Source organism: Leucopleurus acutus (assembly GCF_964270905.1).
Source record: "Leucopleurus acutus genome assembly, chromosome: 15".
NCBI lineage: Eukaryota > Metazoa > Chordata > Mammalia > Artiodactyla > Delphinidae > Leucopleurus > Leucopleurus acutus.
Genome location: NC_139157.1, coordinates 34,756,167 through 34,779,349, shown reverse-complemented (window position 1 = coordinate 34,779,349; position 23,183 = coordinate 34,756,167). Strand labels below are relative to the sequence as shown.

The 23,183-nt window shown below is 36.8% G+C and overlaps 1 protein-coding gene across 3 annotated transcripts in view; it reads right to left on the bottom strand.

Annotated features, from left to right (window-relative positions):
* Positions 1–23,183, bottom strand: part of ECHDC1 (ethylmalonyl-CoA decarboxylase 1) — a 44,198-nt gene that overhangs the window by 10,694 nt on the left and 10,321 nt on the right. For all 3 annotated transcript variants that reach the window (XM_082856112.1, XM_082856111.1, XM_082856113.1), the window contains exons 2-6: positions 22,592–22,639; positions 18,809–19,030; positions 16,110–16,252; positions 7,381–7,433; positions 2,693–2,773 (exon numbers count right to left, since the gene is read on the bottom strand). In XM_082856112.1, coding sequence (XP_082712238.1) covers positions 2,693–2,773; positions 7,381–7,433; positions 16,110–16,252; positions 18,809–19,028 — 497 coding nt within the window. In that variant the 5' untranslated portion in view covers positions 19,029–19,030; positions 22,592–22,639. The remainder of the gene's footprint in view (positions 1–2,692; positions 2,774–7,380; positions 7,434–16,109; positions 16,253–18,808; positions 19,031–22,591; positions 22,640–23,183) is intronic.

Genomic DNA, 23,183 nt, shown 5'->3' with positions numbered 1-23,183 from the left:
TATTCATATTAAGATTATTTCTCTTCTTCTTCTGTCAGTTGAGTGAATTCCAGGCAACTCTCCAAGGTAAGAAAGTTAAGCTAAAAAGAGCCAACCTACGGAAGGAACTTATCTTTTTAGCAGAATGCTATGAAAGCTTTTGGTGTTTTTTTAATAACAAGTAGGTATTTTTATAATATAATTTGTCATAGAAGATAACTGACAGGGTACTGATCAAGTTGGGGGGAAAATCAGCTAGAGTAATTTGTATTGATTTATCACTACCTTGCAACTGTGGCTAGTAATGTACTTCACTATACAACCCTCTCTATTAGCCTTTATCTTTTAAGAACTCTTGCATTTAGTAAAAAGATTTAAACGGGCTGAATAGTCTAGGACAGTGCTTTTCACACTTCTATTGTGAAGGATCAGTTTTTTTTTTAATTTCTTATCAGTTGTGAATCAGAAATTTTATAAAATGTAATAAAACTGTATTACTAGAAAAACTAAACAAGAACCCAAAACATACAAGTTTCTTAAATGGCAGTGCCTAGATAGCCATGGTGCTAAACTATGTTTAATGAATGACTCTACTGAATGCAATTTAATATGAGGGTCTGTATATGCCAAGTAGTTGGTCCACAAATGAATATGTCTTCATTGGAAAAGTGACTGTATCTGGTTATGTTACTGAATATATCTGATGAGGGCAGTACCCTCAGACAACTCATAATCAAAAAAACTAAATATTTTATGAGGCTCTAGGAACACATGACACTTCATTTAGAGAATAACATAGCAAGGTAAATTAGCAGTATTAAAGGACTAAATAATCTCTATTTTTTCTGTGATTTTGCCTTTTGGCCTAAACCCTAACTACACCCAAACACAGGTCAGGAATGAATATAAAGGATGATGCAAAAGTCTAATAAATGCTTAAAGATGAACACCAGACTATGTTAGAGGGTACACTTTCTCCAGAGTGCATCTATAAAGTTTTAACTTGCACTTACTTTTATGCAAAGAATGTTTTTTTTTATGTAGAGAATTTTTAAGTGTAATAATGTATACTCACATATACCTTAGGATTCTTTAAATATATTAAATTATACTTAAATATATACTTTATATCTTATATATATTATATAATTATATATTTAAATGTTATATTCCACAAGTACCTGTGTTTCAGGGTAAAGTGAGAAAGCATTTAATCCTTTCACACACAGAGCATTTATATTTAGTCTCATACTGTCCATGAAGCCAATAACTGCTTCCTCCTCACAGAATGAAATGTAGCTTCCTGATGCAATCTGCACTGATGACAGCAGGGGTCACTGTCATGTGAAATCGCCATTTTTCGTTGTGTACAAGAATCCTCCCCAGTTAGTAAGTACTAGTTTTCAGAGAGACTGGGATCTTTGTAAATTGTCTTATACACCAAAACTATTTTAAAATCCCGACTTATGTGAATACAAAGTGATATATTTCAACTTACAAATTGAAACCTGTCATAAACTTTAAAAAGAAAAATTAATATATCAATAAAATGTTACTACTTTGCATGAATTAGCTTACTGAATCTTTCCTCATAGTATTTCTATTAGTATATGATGCCATTTATATTAAGTTCAAAAAGAAAAAATAATAGAATATATTGGTTACGGAATAGTTAACTTATAAAACTATACAGGAAAGTAAGAATGTAATTATCATAAATTACAGGGTAATAGTTTCCTATAGATGGAAATGAAGGGTCTATGACTTAGAAGGTGCATGTATGGGGGTTCAGGAGTGCCGGTAATCTTTCAATTTTTTTTTTTTTTTTTTTTTGTTTGCGGTAGGCGGGCCTCTCACTGTTGGGGCCTCTCCCGTTGCGGAGTACAGGCTCTGGACGCGCAGGCTCAGCGGCCATGGCTCATGGGCCCAACCGCTCCGCGGCATGTGGGATCTTCCCAGACCGGGGCACGAACCCGTGTCTCCTGCATCGGCAGGCGGACTCTCAACCACTGCGCCACCAGGGAAGCCCCAATCTTTCAATTCTTGACCTATAATATGGTTACATAGGCTCCTATTTTGTAGCAAGTCATTAAACTGAACATTTATGTTTTATACACACAAAACCAAAATATAGAAGGCCTTATCAAAATTGTGTCATTCCTATAAAGTACAGCTAGCCAATACTAAAAAGAATTCTAAGGATTGAAAGGTTAATTGGTCCCGAATAACTTTCTCTAATTGAATTCCCTAATCAGCCCAAAATCTCCACAAAGTTACTACAAATCACAGTAAAGATAGGAAATAGTTCTCAGAAAACCTCCTGTTATTTGTAAGAGGAAGACTTAAGCAGTCTCTTTCTCTATTCTCTTTACTTTATTTCTCTGGGTTTTTTTAGTTCTTTACTTTTCTTGTATAATTCTTGGGAATCTTAAAGTTTCATATATTTTCTTGGTTTCCTTCCCCAGGGACTTTGCTAATATGGATGTGATTTATTCAAATCCTTTTGTTAACTTTTTGAAATGCACAGTAATGAAATATTTATGGAGTTATACTAGACTGACTAAAATTATCTACTTGAATGATTGGCAAAAAGAAAATATTCACAAACTGATTATCCTCTTTAAGAATAAATAAAATATTGATATTCAGGCAAAAAATGAATTTGAGCATGTTAATTACACCTGTGCAAGGAGTCATACAATTCTTACCCTACCTGAAATCACATGCTGTAGTAACCTCTGCTCCTCCACCCAGGGCCCGACCTTGAACTAGTGCAACACTTATTAAAGGAAGTCTGTATATTGAAGGAAAAAGGAAAAATGGATGTTAATATTTTTAATTTTGATATTAATTTACAAATACTTTTAAAACTTAAGATGCAGTAGAAACAAAATTACTGAACTATGTTTATAAAAATAATCACACCTCAAAGTATAGGACTATTAGCCAATGTATCATGAGCAAAACAGTATAATAATGAAGATAAAATAATTCATACTAAATGCTACGTAAGCTTATCAAAATACCTCCCTAAATCATTATATATTTTTAAACTATAGACATATCAACTTTCTTCCAAATAAATGGATGTTTTTGTATAATGCAGGCACTCCTCATTTCATTGTGCTTCGCTTTATTGCATTGGATTAGGCTTTGGCTAACAGTTAGCCAAGTTGTGAATACAGAGGAAAAGTTCTTGAAGGAAATTAAAAGGACTACTCCAGTGAATATATGAATGATAAGAAAGCAAAACAACCTTACTGCTGATAGGAAGAGAGTTTTATTGGTCTAGATAGAAGATCAAATCAGCCACATTTCCTTACGTCAAAGCCTAATCCAGAGCAAGGTCCTCACTCTGTTCAATTCTATGAAGACTGAGAGAGGTGAGGCAGATACAGAAGGAAAGTGTGATGCTAGCAGAGGTTGGTTCATGAGAATTCAGGAAAGAAGCCATTTCCGTAACATAAATGTGCCAGATAAAACAGCAAGTGCTGATGCAGAAGCTGCAGCAAGTTATCCAGAAGATCTAACTAAGATAATTCATGAAGGTGGCTACACCAAACAACAGATTTTCAATGTAGACAAAACAACCTTATATTAGAAGAAGATGCCATCTAAGACATTCATGGCTAGAGAGAAGTCAATGCCTGGCTTCAAAGTTTCAAAGGACAGGCTGACTCTCTTGTCAGGGGCTAATGCAGCTGGTGACTACTAGTTGAAGCTAATGTTTATTTACCGTTCTGAAAATCTTAGGGCTTTTGAGAATTATGCTCAATCTACTCTGTGCTCTATAAATGGAACAACAAAGCCTGGGTGACAGCACATCTGTTTACAACATGTTTTACTGAATATTTTAAGCCCACTGCTGATTTACTGCTCAGAAAAAAAAGATTCCTTTCAAACTATTACTGCCCAGGGCTTCCCTGGTGGCACAGTGGTTAAGAACCCACCTGCCAATGCAGGGGGCGTGGGTTCAAGCCCTGATCCAGGTAGATCCCACATGCCGCAGAGCAACTAAGCCCGTGTGCCACAACTACTGGGCCTGCTCTCTAGAGCCCGCAAGCCACAACTACTGAGCCCACACGCCATAACTACTGAAGCCCGCGCACCTAGAGCCTGTGCTCCGCAACAGGAGAAGCCACTGCAATAAGACAGCGCACCACGACAAAGAGTAGCCCCTGCTCACTGCAACTATAGAAAGCCCGCACACAGCAACAAAGGCCCAATGCAGCCAAAAATAAATAAATAAATTTATAAAAACCAAACTATTACCGCCCACTGACAATGCACCTGGTCACCCACGAGCTCTGATGAAAGCATGCAATGAAATTAATGCTGTTTTCATGCCTGCTAACACAACATCCATTCTGCAGTCTGTGGATCTAGTAGTAATTTTGACTTGCAAGTCTCATTATTTAAGAAATACATTTCATAAGGTTATAGCTGCCATAGACAGTGATTCCTCTGATGGACCTAGGCAAAGTCACTTGAAAACCTTCCAGAAAGGATTCACCATTCTAGATGCCATTAAGAACATTTGCGATTTATGGGAAGAGGTCAAAATATCAACATTAACATGAGTTTGAAGAAGATGATTCCAAATCTCTTGGATGACTTTGAGGGGTTTAAGACATCAGTGGAGGAAGTAACTGCAGATGTGGTGGAAACAGCAAGAGAACTAGAACTGAAGCCTGAAATGTGACTGAGTTGCTGCAATCTCATGATAAACTTTAACAGATGAGGAGTTACTTCTCATGGATGAGCAAAGAAGGTGGTTTCTTGAGATGGAATCTACCCTGGTGAAGATGTTGTGAAGACTGTTGAAATGACAACAAAGGATTTAAAATGTTAAATAAACTTATTTGATAAAGAGCGGCAAGGTTTGAGAGGACTGACTCCAATTTTGAAAGAAGTTCCTCTATGGGTAAAATGCTATCAAACAGCACTGTATGTTACAGAGAAATCATTCATGAAAGGAAGAGTCAACTGATGCAGGAAACTTCACTGGTGTCTTGTTTTAAGAAATTACCGCAGCCATCCCAGCCCTCAGCAGCCACCACCCTGATCAGTAAGCCACCGTCAACACTGAGACAAGACCTTCCACCAGCAAAAAGTTTACGATTCACTGAAGGCTCAGATGATGGTTAGCATTTTTTAGCAATAAAGTATTTTTAAATTAAGGTATGTACATTTTTTTAGACATAATGCTATCGCATACTTTAATAGACTATGGTAGAGTGTAAACATAACTTTTATATGCACTGGGAAACCAAAAACTTCTTGTGACTTGCTTTATTTCGATATCGCTTTATGCAGTGGTCTGGAACCTAACCTGCAATATCTCTGAGGTAGGCCTGGATACAGCTCCTGGAACTTTTCAGCAGCTGGCAATCGGGAATAATTCAATGTGATACTGTCTTAGTCCATTTTTATTGGTATCAAATTATGGATTGGAAAATTAAGGCTGTATCCAAAAGGAAGAATTGTGGTACAGAAGATTGAGCTCCAGAACTGTTATTGAAGGTTCCTATCAAAAATGTTTTCATTACTCACTAAAATGATCCAGAGACTGATCCTATATAAAAGAATGGTTCTGAAGTAAAAATACGTCTTGGGCTTCCCTGGTGGCACAGTGGTTGAGAGTCCGCCTGCCAATGCAGGGGACACGGGTTCGTGCCCCGGTCTGGGAAGATCCCACATGCCGCAGAGCGGCTGGGCCCGTGAGCCATGGCCGCTGAGCCTGCGCGTCCGGAGCCTGTGCTCCGCGACGGGAGAGGCCACAACAGTGAGAGGCCCGCGTACCATGAAAAAAAAAAAAAAAAAAAAGTCTTAACCTTTTGTGTTTGCAAAGACCCACTTTGCAAAGTGTGTATTTAAAAGGTGAATTTAAAATGTTTTGAAAGTACAGAATTTTTTGTAGGTCTAACCAAAATGAAAAGGTGCAGGTCTAAAGTAATGGCAAATTTCTTAACACACACTGCTTCCAAATAAAAAGGATTTTTTTGGGCTTCCCTGGTGGCGCAGTGGTTGAGAGTCCACCTGCCGATGCAGGGGACACGAGTTCGTGCCCCGGTCTGGGAAGACCCCACATGCTGCAGAGCGGCTGGGCCCGTGAGCCATGGCCGCTGAGCCTGCGCGTCTGGCGCCTATGCTCCGCAATGGGAGAGGCCACAACAGTGAGAGGCCCGTGTACCGCAAAGAAAAAAAAAAAAAGGATTTTTTTCTTTTTGGCTGCATCAGGTCTTACTGGCGGCATGCACGATCTTCGTTGAGGCATGCAGGATCTTTCGTTGCAGCATGCGGGCTCTTCCTGGCAGGGCACGGGCTTCTATTTGTGGCATGTGGGTTTTTTTCTCTCTCTAGTTGTGGCACACGGGCTCCACAGCACGTGGGCTCTGTAGTTTGCGGCACGCAGGTTCTCTAGTTGAGGTGCGTGAGTTCAGTAGTTGTGGCACATGGGCTTAGTTACCCTGCAGCATGTGGGATCTTAGTTCCCTGACCAGGGATAGAACCCACGTCCTCTGCATTGTAAGGTGGATTCTTTACCACTGGACCACCAGGGAAGTCCCTAAAACGGATTATTTAAAAAAAAAAAAACCCAAGTTTTAAGATTTATTTAAGAAAAAGTCAAATGTAATAGGGAGAAGTAGGTGAATAGGAGCTAAGACAATGAAGAAGGTATTTTAAACAGTAATGTTGATTCCACTTTTCTTTCTAGACTCACATACAAAGAGTACCAAAAATACAGTGATGTCCAATAAACAAGTATGCTAAATAAATAAGAATTTCCTTAGTTATAATTATATTTAAATTGTTTACATTCAGAATATAGAAGTAGAAAGCTAATCAGCCCAATCATTTCACAGTTTGTAACCCCAAATACAAAATGACAGGCCCAAAATTTTCTCATTTTTCTTCCTCATCTAGGTGCAAAGTGAATCCATCTTCCTCAGAAATCTGTAAAAGCCTTCTCCAATTGGGAACTCTTTTTCTATCTCCTTGCGGATACAGACCATTTCACTATACATTCTACTAATTTTGAATATTAGGTAATCTTTATGTGTCATCTCTTGACCAGTGTCTATTCTGCTCTAGTAACAGTATTTAACCTTCCCATGTCTATACCTAAATATAACCAGATTATACCTAAATATCAGCTCTTTAGGGAAAAGTGCTGTCTTTAATTCTTTTTATCTCTCATCTCTTATTTTTTAAGAGACATACTTGTATGTCCTTCAGTAACATTTAATTATATGACAATCCTTGATGGCACAAATAGTTCATCATTAGAATAAATATGGTTAGAAAGTCAGTGACTGCTTTTTATCTACTGCAAATCACAGAATGAAGAGCTATTTTTGGTTTATTAGAAATTATATTTTAAAAACAAAGATACATTACCTCATAAATCTTGTTAAGGTGTTTTGCATGAACATGCATACGGCCATTCCATCCTTTAAGTAAGAATAAGCACAAAGATACAATGCAAATGTATTATATAAGAAATTATTAAAAAACACTTTCAGGATTTAGAAAGTAATAAAGCCAAAAATATACCAAACTTTATAAAATGAGGTTATCATTTAAAACTCTTTGAAGCTGTCTGAAATGCAAATGATGCAGTATTTAGCTGTGTAGATCTTCTAGGGTTCCCTGAGCTCAGCTTTGCATGCGCTATTAGTAAAGACTTAGGTGTGAGAGAGAGAGAGTAACTCTCACACCTAAGTCATATACCCCAGAAAAGAGGGTAGTTCTACTCAGGGTAATTTGGAGGGAAGAGGCATAAGACAAACCCACCTATTATCCCAAACTCTGATCCCCTAAGAATATAAACATAAAAAACAAGTTTCCTAATAGTAGTGTAAACTCACTGCCCCTTCTTTTTTCCCTCATATACTTTCTTCAACTAGTATAATGTGGTCTTCAGCCTTCTCTCAAAAGATTCTCCTCAAAGGTTTCTAATAATCTCCTAATTGTTAAATTAAATGGCTTTTCCTTATCCTCATCTTCCTCTGTGTCTCCGTAGTATACATAGCATCTTGCTTTGACCAGTTTCTGCATTTTGATATTCTCAGTTTCTAGCAACATCTTCCACTCCTGATCCCCTTCCTATTTCTTTGATTGTTATTTTCCAGTTTTCTTCTTTCTCTCTTTTTATTCAGCTAAATGCTATTACCAAAGATCCAATCCATGATTCTCTTTCTCTCCTTTATCTACAATTTTTCCCTTGGAAGTCTCAACCATTCCCATTGCTTCAACTACTGTTTTCATGTAGAGTCCCAAAACCTGCTAGAAATTTCACATTCTGCTAATACTTCAAATTCAGCATGGCAAAACCAACTGGTTGTGAAAAAGCTGGGTTTTAATCCTAGCACTGCCACATAATAATAACATAAACGTGAGCAGGTCATAACTATGAACTTCGGTTTTCTCATCCATAAGGAAGGAATGAAAATTTTAAAAACCTGTTCTATTTGACTTAAAGAATGGTTGGAAAGATGAAAATGTACCTAGATACTCTGTAAAAGATCACAGAGTGAGTTCTGAGTTAATAGGAAAGGTTTTCTGGTCCAAAAGGCTCAGAATTTTGGTATTATCTTTAACTCTTCCATTTCACAGTTCTCCCATGCTCGATGAGTTAACAAGCATGTCCCCTCAATCCTTCCTCTGAAATATTTCCAATGCAAATCCCTTCTTTTTCTATTTTCTCTGCCGCAACACTAGTTCAGACTTGTGTTACTCATGCTTAGATTATTACCAACAGCCTTGATTCCTAACTGGTCTCTCTATATTTAATTTCCTTTTCCTCTGTGATATATCTTGCATCCTGCCTGAAAAACCTCCCTGTAGGATGATAATTTCATATCACCAATAAAATGAAGTCTAAATTCCTTGGGAAGGATTAATCCCAAACTACTTTACCAACTTTATTGACTACTGCACCCCTCATCCAAGCATCTTAACTTCTGCAACGACAAACTATTTGTCTTTCTTTTAACACCTTGCAGTTACGGTTGTTCCTGTGTCTTTGCTTACATCATTCCCACTATTTGGAACAGCCTGTCCTTTTCTCTACCTATTTCAAGGAATGCCCGGATCAAATATTTTTCCATCAGGAGTTTCTAAATCCCACAGTAATAGTTTTCTCCTTTGTGTTTCTGCAGTATTTTTATTTTTCTAACTTAACTACAGAATTTATAGATTGTATACACTGTGTTTGGATTTATTATCAGTCACATCATCTCTACAAAATAAGGATAGGGAACATAATCAGTAGAATGTGGTCCCAGTTCCCAGTCCTCAAAAATCTTGTGAGAAATAAAGAAATGCAACATGCATCAAGGTATAGTATAAGTATTTTAAGAAATGCTTGAACAAGCTGAGAACAGTGGCAAATAGGAAACAATTCATTTCAACTGGGTTGGGGTAGTTGAGAAGGTTTTATAGAGGAGAAGGGGAGATGGCATTTGCTAGGCCTAGATAATAAAGTCTTTGAGGCTAACAAAATGCCTTCTTTATCCTCAGAAGCTAGTAGTACAATGTTCTGCATATAGTATGTGCTTGCTGAAGTTAACTGACTCAGATGAATTTAAGATGGAGAACTATGTTGATTCATAAAACAAAGGCAGTCAATGAGTGGTAAAAACCAGTATGATACAAATTTCCTAACTGAAAGCCTTTATCAGGAAGGTCAGTCTATACAATAAAGTGATGAGAAAATTAACACAAGCACAAAGAGCTAGAAGGTTTAAAACTAGAATAGTTTATATTCTATTAAAAATCTGTCCTATAAAGCCTGTTAAATTATCTCAACAAAGTAATTTTAATAGGCTTATTTTCTATTACTAGATTTTAGAGTACTTAAAATACTGATGGAATTATTTAGAATTGGTAGAAATAAAAGTGAAGCGGGTATTAACCTATGTACTATTATGCTTCTCATTCAAAAGATAAAAGTCACACTAAAAATGTTTAAAAGCAATATGGAATAATAGATAACAACACAGACTCTAGAGCTAAACTGCCTAGGTTTGAATCTGGGCTCTACCACTTAATAGCTAGTTTGAATTTTGGCAAGATACTTAACCTCTCTGTGCCTCAGTCTCCTCACCTGTAAAATGGTGCTAGTAATAGTACCTATATCTCATTAGGGGAATTAGTAATAAATAAGTTACAACACAGAAGAGCTTAGAACAGTGCCTGACATACAGTACCAGAACAAGAATGTTATCTATCATCATTATAATTAATATCAGTAATAGCAATCAGATAATAAGGTATGCTTTGGCTTTAAATGTATCATAGAGATTACACTGCACTAGCCAACATGACCTAGGGAGAAGAAATATTTAATTTATTAAATTTATTCCCCAAAGCTATTGAGCCAACAATGACTAAATGTTCAGGCTTCTTCCTAGGGTACAGGATGAAAATAAGCCAGTGACAGAGAAACCCTGACTTGTGATAGAATAAACTGAAAGAAAGGAACCAATGAAAATCTAGACCTACTCTGATGAATGAAAGTTGGGAGCCTGGAACTTAAACTTAATAAAGGTTTTCAGAGCTGCTGCAGAAGGGGATACTTCCATCCTATCTGGATGATACCCTGAGACCCAACCCTCCTCCTCCAGCTCCTCCTAGAATTAACAAAGATGAGACGCACAATGCCCAGCCTAAGTGCCAAAGGGAACTATCAACGTCATATTTACTCTAAACCACATGTATACTGAGTGGAAAAATGCCCAGCCTGTAAACATATCTTATCCTAGAACTGTTTGGGAACCACTGACAGAAATCATCTGCCCTGGCCAGGCAGGGTAATAATTGCTTGAATGAATTATCTCACAACAGGAGGTCCTGATAAGGAAAACAGAACTGACAAGCTACCACCAGCCGGAAGAGAGGCCAAAATGAGGGAGGAGATGCCAGCCCATAATATGTCCTGCCAACCTCCCAGAAATCCTCACGCTGGAAACCATCTTGACTGAGAGATGTATGAGCTGCCAGGAAGTGGGCCAAATATGGGCACAAGCAAGACGATCATCCAGAGACAACCTGGAAAGCTAACCCCATTACCATAAAACCTGAGATTACAAGCCACGTGGCAGAGCAGTTCTCCTGGGTTCCTTATACCTGGCTGTTCTCTGCCCAGGCACCCCTTCCTAGTAAAGTCTTTTGCTTTGTCAGTACAGGTGTCTCCTTGGACAATTCAATTCCGAGTGTTAGACAAGAGTCCACTCTTGGGCCCTGGAAGGGGTGCCCCTTACAGTAACATAACCATAAATGAGCCTCTTTTTTTTTCCCTAAGCGCTTGTTGTATATATTAATTTCCTCAAAATACATGGAAGGGTTTCAAGAAAATTATAATAGCTTGTCTACAAATTAATAAGGCTACAATGGAACTGTACAACAGTCATAGCAAAAGCAAAGAAGTTAGACAAGAACTTTGAGGTCGCTGTGGAAATTTAAGCAACAGAGAAATAGGGGGCAACAGACTGGTAGAAAAGTAACAAGGGAGGTCAGCGGACAAAGGAGGATATTATCTTCCAGCTAGATTAAGAGTATAAAGGTTTCTAAAACGCCAGACTTTTCCTTGAGGCATTAAACCCATTCACTGCAGAGTAAGCAGGTTTTTATTACCCCAAATCTTGAAGCTTCTAATTGGATTTTGATTATTTCTGCCCTCTGAAAAAAGACTTCTTTTAGTCTGCAGAACATTGATAGTATCAGTTCAAATCTTATAAATGGGTTAATACTTACACTAGATTTTTTCCTATTTTATTCTTTTTTTCTGTCCCATAACTTTTCAGGGCTAACGCTTGTGTTATGCTAATTCATCTCCCTGCCTGGACCTTCTCAACCAAGGATTAACTGCCTAATAGGAACAATTAGAGCTCTTTTCCTGCTCATTAAACAAAGGGTACCAATATGAAACCAACCTCTTAGGAGACCACATACATAAAGAAAAAAAAACTAGAATGACAGATAAGCAAATATAATGTTGATGACTGTTGATACTATTATGAGTACATGAGGGTTTCAACGTATTAGTCTGAGAAGAAAAATATTGCCTGTCATATCACTAAACAAAGGATGTCACAGCCATCAGTCACAGCAGCCACTGCTGATGGTGAACCCTGAGGGAACTCGGGATGGAAACAAGGAATGCCCCCCATCTAGCAGTCATTAGACTGCAGCCACCCCAACACTGCAGATTTAAGGAAACTCAGGATGAGAAAACACAGAACACTGGCCCCAGATAGCTGAAGTGCCTATCAAAGGAATGATTTCAATGAGCCTAGACTCTTGCACCTCCCTATACATAGAAAAGCAGTAAATTCCTTAACTTGAGATATCTGGTTTTCTTTAATTAACAATAAACTTTTGACATTCCGACTACCTGCCCTTTGCTGCAAATACTCCTATATATTCCGGTTCCCCCTCACCTCCTCGGAGCAGTTTCTCAGGGTTATTTGAGATGCTGTCTCCAGGCTTGAAGTCCTAAGAATGTCGGCTGAAAAATACATAACTCTCAACTTTTAGGTCATGCACTTTTTTTCAGTCGACATGTCTACTTTTGTTTATATTTGGTAATTTTCATTAATAAAATATTTTTTTCAAAACTGAAAACATACAGTGGCAAAAACATCAACATAATTATCTTTTTTAAAAAAGCCATTTAATAATCACTTTCATGTATCTTATTATAATGAGAAGGGAAAGTAACCCAATTACTAAAATCATCTATTCTACTTATCTCATCATCCTCAGAAGAGCAAATTCACCAAATAAGCAGATGCAATGACGCATTTGCAACAACAAAGAGTAAGTATATTAGATAAAGAAGAGCTTTGTTGAGAGAAAGGCTGTTTATACTTAAAGTCATGTTAAGCATCTCAGAATCTCTCAGCTGTGAGGGACAGATGCGTTTATACGTGCAGCTGCAATTCACAAACATGCATGAGCCTCAAAAGTCCCAAGGCCATTGAAAATTTCAGTTTTACACACATTTATAGTTACTTCTCAGGCATACAGGAATATGTTCTATATGAGAAATGGAAACAGTTAACAGGAACTTCATGTAAACTGCTTCCACTTATTAATTTTAAAAATCATCATGTGACAAATACACCATACTTTATAAATATTACTGTATTTCTTAATATTATCCATAAAGAGAATTTACTCAAATTGTTTATTTCCATGCTATATATTTCCTATAACTATGACTAAGAACGTTTCATAAAAGTACAATACAGGAACCATCTACACAAAAAAATGCTTTAAATAAAATAAGGTATTTTAAATACCAATCTGGGCTTGAAGCATACACACTGTAAAGCAGAATCACAATTCCAGATTTTTTTTTCTAATGAGACTGGCAGATGTGCAGCTACAAGGGACGAACACCGGCAGTGTTATTTAAGCATTGGGGTAACACCACCCGAGTTCTCAGCTGTTGATCAAAAGTCAATCTTACTCTACTGCAGGCGTTCAAGACAGCAGATTACTTGGAGAATGTCCTTACTGGAAAGAATAAACTTTATTTAGTGATCCCTTACCTGAAGTCTGAAAAAAAAGGATACATATTTTTCTACATGATTTACATCAGGCTGGCTACATATATGTGAAACAATTAGCATGTCTCCACTTTTAGTTTTTACATTTATAGGGGAAAAATTCCTGGCCACATGATCTAGTTAGACAGCAACAACCTTCTAACTAGAAGAAAGCAAAATAACCTTTCACATTTTTAGGGGTGTTTTCCTATCTGACTGGAAGGTCAGGCCACTCAAGATGGCTGTTCTCTGGCTCTCTATACATTCCCTGCTCCACCAGTGCCTGTTTTACCTACACCCTACTCACATGACTGACCTTCCTACATACCTGCCCCAGGCCCCAGCTAGTGACTGTTCTTAACAAAGGGGTGGTGAGGGGCGTGCCCCTCTGCTAGTTTCCCTGGTAACCAATGAGCCAACCTGAGGTTAATTCCCCTTAAAACTGGCAATCTCCCATCTCCCCTTGCCCTTGGAGTGAAGACTGTCCTGCCCTGTCCTACCCGCCATCTGCTGCAGATGGTGAGGTGTTGCTCCAGGACCTTGCTTCAGACGCTCCCCCTATCCACTGAACCACTGATGTCTCTGTCACTGACTCGGGGCTCTTTCTTAGGTCTTAAAGCTGGGCAAATACAGGCCTTGCAGGCCTGCAGGGTGCAGCCCAACGCTGACAACACACCAGACCCACAGTAATCTATTATCTCATTCTACAATATCTTTATAGTATCTTTTGTGAACAAAGTAAAGTGCTTAGCAATACAATTATTCTAGAAATGAAAAATTATAATCAAATGACTTGCAGGTCACATAGTTAATTATCAGTAACGCCTGGGCAAGAATCCATATATTCAGATCCGCAGCTTAGTGCTCTTGATAGGGACAGATTAAAGGGACAAAGTAGGTGATTAAATAGTTAATCCCACTAGGAGATTGTAAGTAAAGACAAAGCATGGGAGACCCTGTAAGGTAATGATCACTCAAGAAAGCAGGTTTGCTTCACCACAAAACCAAGCAGGCTTGCTTAGCAACAAAATCATGCAACAGAAGCATGAGACATGCCCCAAACAATAAAATAATGGTGGATTGAGACCCACATCCTGTCCAGTGAGGTCAGTAAGTTAATGATTTCTAGGACATGCTTCTCTGCATACACTGAAAATAAAAATATAAGGAAAAGGTGACATTATACTGAAAGCTGAGATGATTTATCATATTTTAGTATATGTTACCACCTTTTTGCTCATTTCCATTACACTATGACAGCCCCAGTTTGACCATGTAGGGACAAGAAAAATCCCCCACCCAACATGGAGGAGGAACCAATGTTGGAAGTGTGATGTCTACTCAAGAATGAGGAAGAAGGCGGTCTTCTCCCCCTCCCCACTTTTCCTTTGATTATAAAACTGTAGCCTACTAAGTTCTCAGGGCAGCACCCTCCTGCCTGCCTGCTTGTAAACCTATAAGCATCCTATTCTAATAAATCATTTCTTATCTATCACTTTGCCTCTTGCTGAATTCTTTCCAATCTGAGACATAAAGAACCAGAGCTCCTCGGAGCCCCCCGCCCCGAGATGCATTTCTGCAGTTTCACTCTAACCGTTCAGAGGCATTACAAATTTAAGGCTAGTGCTGCTACAAATTACGGATCATTATGGATGACGATCTTTGAAATAAAAATAATAGCTACCTTTTTCAGACACCATGCTAGTAGGCACTTTATATATATTATCTTAAATCCTCACGATAGCTCTGTGAAATATACAATTCTTATTTATAGATTAGGAAAATAAGACTTAGAAAGAGTAAGTGATTTACCCAATCACTTAGCCAGAAAATGTTGAAACCAGCATTCAAATACAAATCTATCAAAATTTCCAAAAGAGAGATCCTTCCTCATATATTATGCAAATAGAGATCATTATACTACATAGAGTGGTATGAGAGTTGTGCAATAATATTAAAACATTATTACCTACGTACAGCTCACATCTATAATTAAATGGCAACAGATACCTTTTTTTCTTTTTCTTCTCTCTCTCTCTCCTCTCTCTCTCTCTCTCTCTCTCTCTCTCTCTCACTCTCACTCTCTCTCTTTTTTTTTTTTCCTGCCTAGGGGATGTTAGTGGACAGCTGAATTCAAGAAAAACAGGTTGCTCGGAGGACAGATAATGAGAGATGATTCGGATTCCTTTTCTGTAATCATAATTCAAAAGAAAATTTTTTAACTGTTAGCATTTTTTGAAGTCTACCATGTGCCAAAGCTATGCTAGGTACCTCATGGAAAACTCCTTATCATGAGATGCTAAGGGACTTCCACTTAAAAAATTAAAATCCTTGCTGGCTTTAATAATGAACTTTTTATTGCTAGTCTTCCTGTCCTTCATTTTATTCCTCATTACTTCACACTATTACAAGCTAATCTTTACTTTAAGAAGCAAAACAAAAACTCGGATCCTTGGAAAGCTATTAAAGAAAAGCTGTCATGATAATAACCATATAAGTAGAACATAAGTATCTTAGCCCAGATGTCTGACAAACATGTAGAACCTATTGCATAATTCATACAATACTTGCCTCTGGAGTTCCTAGTGCTTTCACAGCATTCAGATCAGATCCTGAGGAGAAAGTATTTTTTGCTCCGTGGACAATGAGACCTTTCCCCTCTGTCCAATTTTCCAACTCAATCACTTTTTCCAGAAGTTGTAGCATCATAACACCTGCCAGAGGGGAGAGGGAGTCAAAAACACATAAAATATTGGACAAATAGAAATAATTCAGAAACTGTAAGGTGTCAAACAAGACTCTTAGGTCACAAATTTTACAAATATTTACTGAATGTCTATCAAATGCCTATCATGTTGGTACTAAGGAGTATATACAAAAGAGGCAAGCATGACAGTCTCTGCTTTAAAAGTTTACAACTTGATAGTGACCTCTTTCTCTCTCTCTCTCCCTTAATTAAGAAGTCACATAAATATGTGGTTAGGTAGAAAAAATAATGCTGGCCCTAAGTATGAGAAATCTGTACCAGTAGTTAAAATAATCTTTTTGACTTTGTAAAATAAACGTAAGAGTTGAAACAGACCTTAAAGAGTATCTGGTTGGCTGCATTTTCAAACAAGGGCCTTGAGAGTTGTGTGGTGTGGGGCTAATTCATCATCTCACAACCCAACCCAACCCAACCCAACCACCATCATCCAAATCAAAGCAGTTCTGCTTGTATTAGTTTTAAATATTAGGCATCAAATTAATACTTGTTTCCGTTTGAATAAGAAGTTTTACTAATATAAATTATAAATTGTAGCTATTCAGTAGTAAGTTAAAACAAGTATTTATCTAGTCTAAATCCCTAGAGCAGTCTTACCTTTCTAATTTTATTTTTCCTAGGCTAATATAAAAACTGGCTTTTATTCTCTGAACCAGTTGAGGGTATGCAGCTGCACTGTCCAGTAAAGTAGCCACCACGCACATGTAGTCATTGAGCACTTGAAACATGGCTAGCCTAAACTGAGATGTGCAGTAGTGTGAACAGCTTTGGGCAGGAAAGGCCTCTTTGCAGGAAAGAGCTCTCTACAGGAGGCCCCTTTTGTCTTGTCACTAACCTTAAGCCAGGCACCCCCATCCTCTACTCATCTCTGGCCCTAGCACAACTTTCAGATCTTTTGATCACACAATACGTTGCCTAACCTGTTGGCTCTTTCCGTAGATCAAAGAAGTAGAAATGAAGAATAAGTAATTAAGACATGACCAGATCTCTTCCCTAGCTTCCCCTTCAGAAATCTCGAGAACAAATCTGTGTGAACAAGATAGCATCTAAAGAAAAATCACAAGAAGTCAACAAGCCTGCACACACTCGGGGATGGCGACGATTCTGACCCCTTATCTCAACGACTGAGATTACTTCCCCTTTTCCCTTTAAAACTTTCATGGCTGAGCAGAATCTTCAGAGCTGGTTTTGGGGGGACAACTGAATCCAACATCTCCCCAGATTGCCAGCATTCTGATTAAAAGCTACTTTCCTTTCTACCAACATCTGTCTCTTGAGTATTGATTTTTGAGTGGCAAGCAACCAGACCTGATTTGGTAACAGTAGTGTAAAATACATAACAGATTTCAGAGAATTGGTATGAAAAAAGAAAAGAGGAAAATACCTCATTAATAATTTTTGTATCAGTCATTTGTTGAAATATTTTGAGTACACTGGGTTAAATAAAATATGTTATTAAAATTAATTTTACCTTTCTTTTTCCTTTTTAAAAATATGGCTACTAGGAAATTTTAAATTACATATGTAGCTGACACTTGTGTCCTGCATTATACTTCTATTGGTTAACATTAATAGAGACATCTCTGAATTCTGCTGACTGTAAAGAAAAGTCATCTTGTGTTTAAAGACCCACCACTAATAATTTACAAAGTTTACCGTCTACTGAGTTATGTGTATAAGTAGGATTATATATAGACACAAGAAACTTTACTGGGATATTTTTGAACCCAATATTTCAAATGCTACTATAAAATATAATTCGCTCCCCCCACAATAAGTATGTAACTAACAAACAGAGATTGCCAAAATCACCTGGAAACACAAGTGCTGGGTAGTCAGGAAGGTAACTCATGAGCTCTTGTATAACCTCATGGTAGGATAATTCAAATTTGAGCTTTGGCAAAAAATTACAAATTATCACAGGTCCTGGACCTTGAGGTCTCTTAAATATAAAATTCTTATATGCCAAGAGTGCTGCCTAGTAAATAAAAGGTATTTACCTGTATCTCAGAGCTAGAAAGGGGCAACAAGTAGGCAAGTGCAGTGTTCTCAGTGATTATTGGAACTACATGGTTAAAATGACAGTCTTATTTCAGTTCATAGAAAAAAAAATTTAAGCTAAATAATTTTTTTCTCATTTTAGGCTTTTCTCTTTAGGTTGTAAAATCTTTGAAACATCCTTCCCTTTGTCTCCCAGTGACGTTAGCTGAACACAAACAAATGAAGTTATTAAGCACTTAAAATTTCAATGGAAAAAAAAATCAAGATTAATTTGATGGTTTCCTTTTTACCAACATCCATACTCACGGATTTTTTAAAAACATTAAAATATTCACAATTAGTAAAAGAGTTCCTGGTTCAGGTGATTGTTTTGTTTTGTTTTCTCATGTTCTACAAAGAGTACCATGACTTTCAAGAATTCTTCAACAGATTTAAGGATAAAAGCATGGGACAGCAGGTTAGATTTAGTGTCATTTTTTAACTAACAAAAGAAAGCTCTCTATACCTGAGAAGGCATTCATTTTACTTGGATTGTTCAGAGTAAGAATGCCAATGCCACTGTCTTCCTTCTGAAGGTCAATGGATCCACCAGGAAACTGCTCAAGTGTTCTTTTCACTTCTTCCTCATGGAAGCCATGAGAGGTACTATAAAGTGACAATCCTATTTGATGTAGCAATTTTGTCTTCATAGGGATAGGTGATGTCTTCAAAACATGTCTTGCCATTTCTGGAAAAGAAAGATAAGTATGCAGCAGTCTGGATAAACAGACACTTTTAGAATATTATACATTAATAGGCTTTAGTGAGAGACCTTTCTGTTTATTGGGAGGACTTCCCTACTTCTCAAAACACTCTCTGAGAAGTGTATAGGATTGCTTCCCTTCCCCCCCGCTTCTCAAACCAAAGGATATAAGTTACATTATTTCAGTATATCATCAGGAGATGATGACGTAGTTATAGGGCATTTACTGAGATCCAACACACTAGGAGGATTTAGAAAAATGTTGCTGTTCTGTAGTTAGCACCATCTCCTGCCTTCAGGGAGTCTTCCTCATGACAGCAGTTCTTCTTCCTTTAACTCTAAATCTAAGAATAAATTCAGTCCAGAAGTTCCCCTGGAAACAATCTCTATGCAGAAATGCTACAGAGCAGTTCCAGTCTCTAACAGAAAATTTATTTTTAGCATTATCCTTACCTTATGTAATGCTTTATAGAAAAAGCTGGAATGGGTCCTGAGGAAAGTGGGCAAAGAAATAGGAATGTATGTGTGTGGTTTCTGTATTCCCCAAACTTCTGTCACTCTTCTCACTTTATATATCTCATCTCTGGGTAATCTCCTATCTGCCCAAATGCTTTTTTGCCCTATGTAAGTACTTTTGTTCACATAAAAAAATACGTTCAGAAAATTATACAAATCATAGGTTACAGTTCAATGAATTTTCACAAGGTAAATACATTCAAGTAAATAGCACTCAGATCAAGAAACTGAACATGACTCCAAATAAAAATAACAACTATCTTGACTTCTAATAACCAACATTAGCTTGCCTGCTACTGAACTTTATATAAATTGAAAAATATAGTAAATATTCTTTTGTGTCTGGTTTCAACTACGTTTGTGACACCCATTACTATTATTATGTGTACTTAGATTCTAAATAGTCCATTCTTTTCATTGTTGTATTTTATTATATGAATATATCACAATTCATCTATTCTAATGTAAATAGTCATCTGGGTTGTTTCTGGGTTTTGGCATTACAAGTAGAGCTGCTGTGAACATTTTAGTATCTGTCTTTTGGGTCAACAAGTATGCCTTTCTGCTGGCTATATCTAGAAATGGGATTAGTGGGTCAGGCAGCAGCTGGCTAAAACTGCTTGTTAAACACTGAAGAATTTTGCAAGTTGCTTTTTAAACCATAGGTAGCTTGAAATTAACCATGGTGAGAGTATTAGCAAACTCTACATATCAATCTCTCCCCGCCCCCCCAACAGCCATTTTCCGGGTACACCACTGGTCATAATGATCACATCTGTTCATTTATTTCACTTTAAAAGATACTGCCTAAGAGTTTTCACATCCACAGCTAGCGAACGTTCCAGTTGTTCCACAACCCTGTTATCACTTGCCAATGTCTTTTTTTTCCTTTCTTTCCATTTTAGGCATTCTAGAGAGTGGTATATCATTGTGGTATCACTTTGCATTTCTATGATGTCTCATGAAGTCAAGCTCCATTTTCATATGCTTGTTATTTGCATATCATCTTTTATAAAGTGCCTCTTCAAGTTTTCTTGCTCATTTTTTTGCCTTTTTAGTACTAATTTGTTGGAATTCTTTTATTCATTTGCCTACAGTTTTTATTAAAACTCGTAAGACAACAAATTCTACATTTCCATCTCTAGTTGAGACCTTATGCCCAAGTCCTCCTAAATCAAACAAAAATCTACTTCCTTACTCCTCACCTCTAGATGTACCACAGGTTTCTCAAAAATCACTGTTTAAACCTAACTCACACTTTTAAAACCTGTAACTACTTTATTCCTTCCCTAGTATCCTCAACCCAGAAAGCCACAGCGGAAAACCCAATCTCCTTCCCCACCTTCATTCCTCATATGCAACCTTTTGTATTTTTCTCATCCTTTACTTCTTCTATGACTAACATAGTTCAAACCTATGTACCTGGATGAATACAGTGGTCACCAATCAGTTGTATACTACATCTTAAGATCAGAGCTATCTTTCTACTGTATGCCCCCAGAAGTACAAATCTTCATATACATTTTCAAAGAAATTGAAAAGATTTAAAATTAGTCCTTCTCAGGACTTGAGCATGAACCTAAAAAATGAACCTGAAGGGGAAATAAAGTGATTAAGGTGGGAAAATTTAGGTCTATGGGAAATGAAAGGGATGGGGGGGGGAAATACAATGTTTTTACTAATTAAAAAGTACGAAAGAGTTATGAAAAAACACAAGGATTTTGGAGGCTTCCTAAATTATCAACTAAATATAAGTATCAAGTTCTCTCAAGATTCTCTTAGCTAGCAGAGGAAATCTACACTCAAAATTTCAGGAGTTATTGAGAAATTACAAGCAATGGGGCTAGAAATAAATTAAATTAGCAAAACTTATATTCTCAGGACAAGATATATATGTATATTTATATGTATGCTCACGACTCCAGCAATGTGCAAAAAAGCCCTCTCACCCCCAACCACTGTTCTTTCTTTTTCATCTCCCCTTTCACTATCCCTAGATTCAAGTTCAGTGATCAAAGTCTGTGGGAAAAATAAGGTCAAAATATATCATTCAAAATGAGCTTGGAAGCCTTCCTTGCTTTTTAAAAGACAAATTGCAAAAAACATACATAATAACTAGATTAGCAATTAAGATAAATCTTTTAAAACAGGACAGTATTCTTTCTTGGATTATTTAAAGTAAATAGCTTCATTCTAAGAATAAAAAATGGTTGAATAGTTTCTTTGCATAAAAGCCATTAAGTAAATTACACCATGTGTATATAGGTTTTTATAGCCAAGAAGTTCAAAGGACTGGGATCCTAGTATATAAACATACATGCATATGATAAGAGCATTTGGTAAGATATAATTGGTAACAATTCAATTGGTATTTATTGAGTTCCTATTTAGTGATCTCCCCTTTGCTAACTAGCTATTTCAGAGAGAAAAAAAAAGTATTTTTAGTTTTATCAAAGAAACAAAATACATACACACTCAGCAATAATATTCAACTCTCTAGTTGAAAATAGAACAAAATACCTCCTTTTATTAAGCTCTATTAGAGACCTGCATCAAATTTAAAATATAGCCATAACTTCATAAAAGGATTTTTTTCTCTTCACCAATAAACTTTTATCATGAAGTCTAAGAATTTTCTATAGGCAGAAATGGATCCAAAGACATTAAATCAGTGCATGGGATTATACTTTATTTCCCTTCATTCTTTCCAAGTTTTAACATTCTAAGCAGAAGTAGAACAAAAATCAAGCAACATTCTAGTTCTGCTGGGGAGTAACCAAAGAAAGAAGTAAACTCAGATCAGCTCTTTTTTTGCAGTGTCTTGTGGCCAAAATATTGGCAGAGGGCTCTACTTTCAAAATACTATCATCTTACATATTTCCAGAGTATCAGTTCTTCACCTGATTACGTTAGCACTAATATATTAGAATGAAAATTATATAGTCCCACTACCCTCACAAAACAAATCTAGAAAACAGACAAACAGAAAATAGGGCCCACATTTCCATTTTACAAGTAATGAAAGCTTACCTTTATGTGAAGCTTTCCTCTAGAGAGTGACCTGCTTGCTGTCAAATTCTGAAACAACAGGAAAGCTCTTGAAGTTCTCACTCTGCTTTTTCTCCAAATAAATACATGTCATTTTTTAAAACAAATTATCAATTTATAAAAACCTTTAAAACTTGAGACACTATTTTAGGTAACTAAATAGCCGCCTAGAATCACAAGTCTTTTGAATAGACAAGAACATACTTTACATAAAGGCTATCGGATGAAATTAAAACATTTATGAGGTTATATGAAACTGTGTGACACTACTATTCATGTATTACTTCTATAAAAGATTGCTTTCATTTACTTACTTTGAAATCAGGTTGTATTACAGTTAGCCAGAATGAAAATAAATGTAGACATGAAGAATGAAGAAAGCTAACCTAACATACTTTTGAAAAAGTAAGGTTTCAGAATGAATGTGTTGTAGTTCTTAACCTAAGTAATGGATACACAGGTATTTCTTTTTGTTGTTGCCTTTCTTTAAACTCTTCTTATGCTCTTTTCACTATATGCATGTATGCTACATTTCTCACTAAACATTTTTTTAACTGAAGGATATCATTCCAAA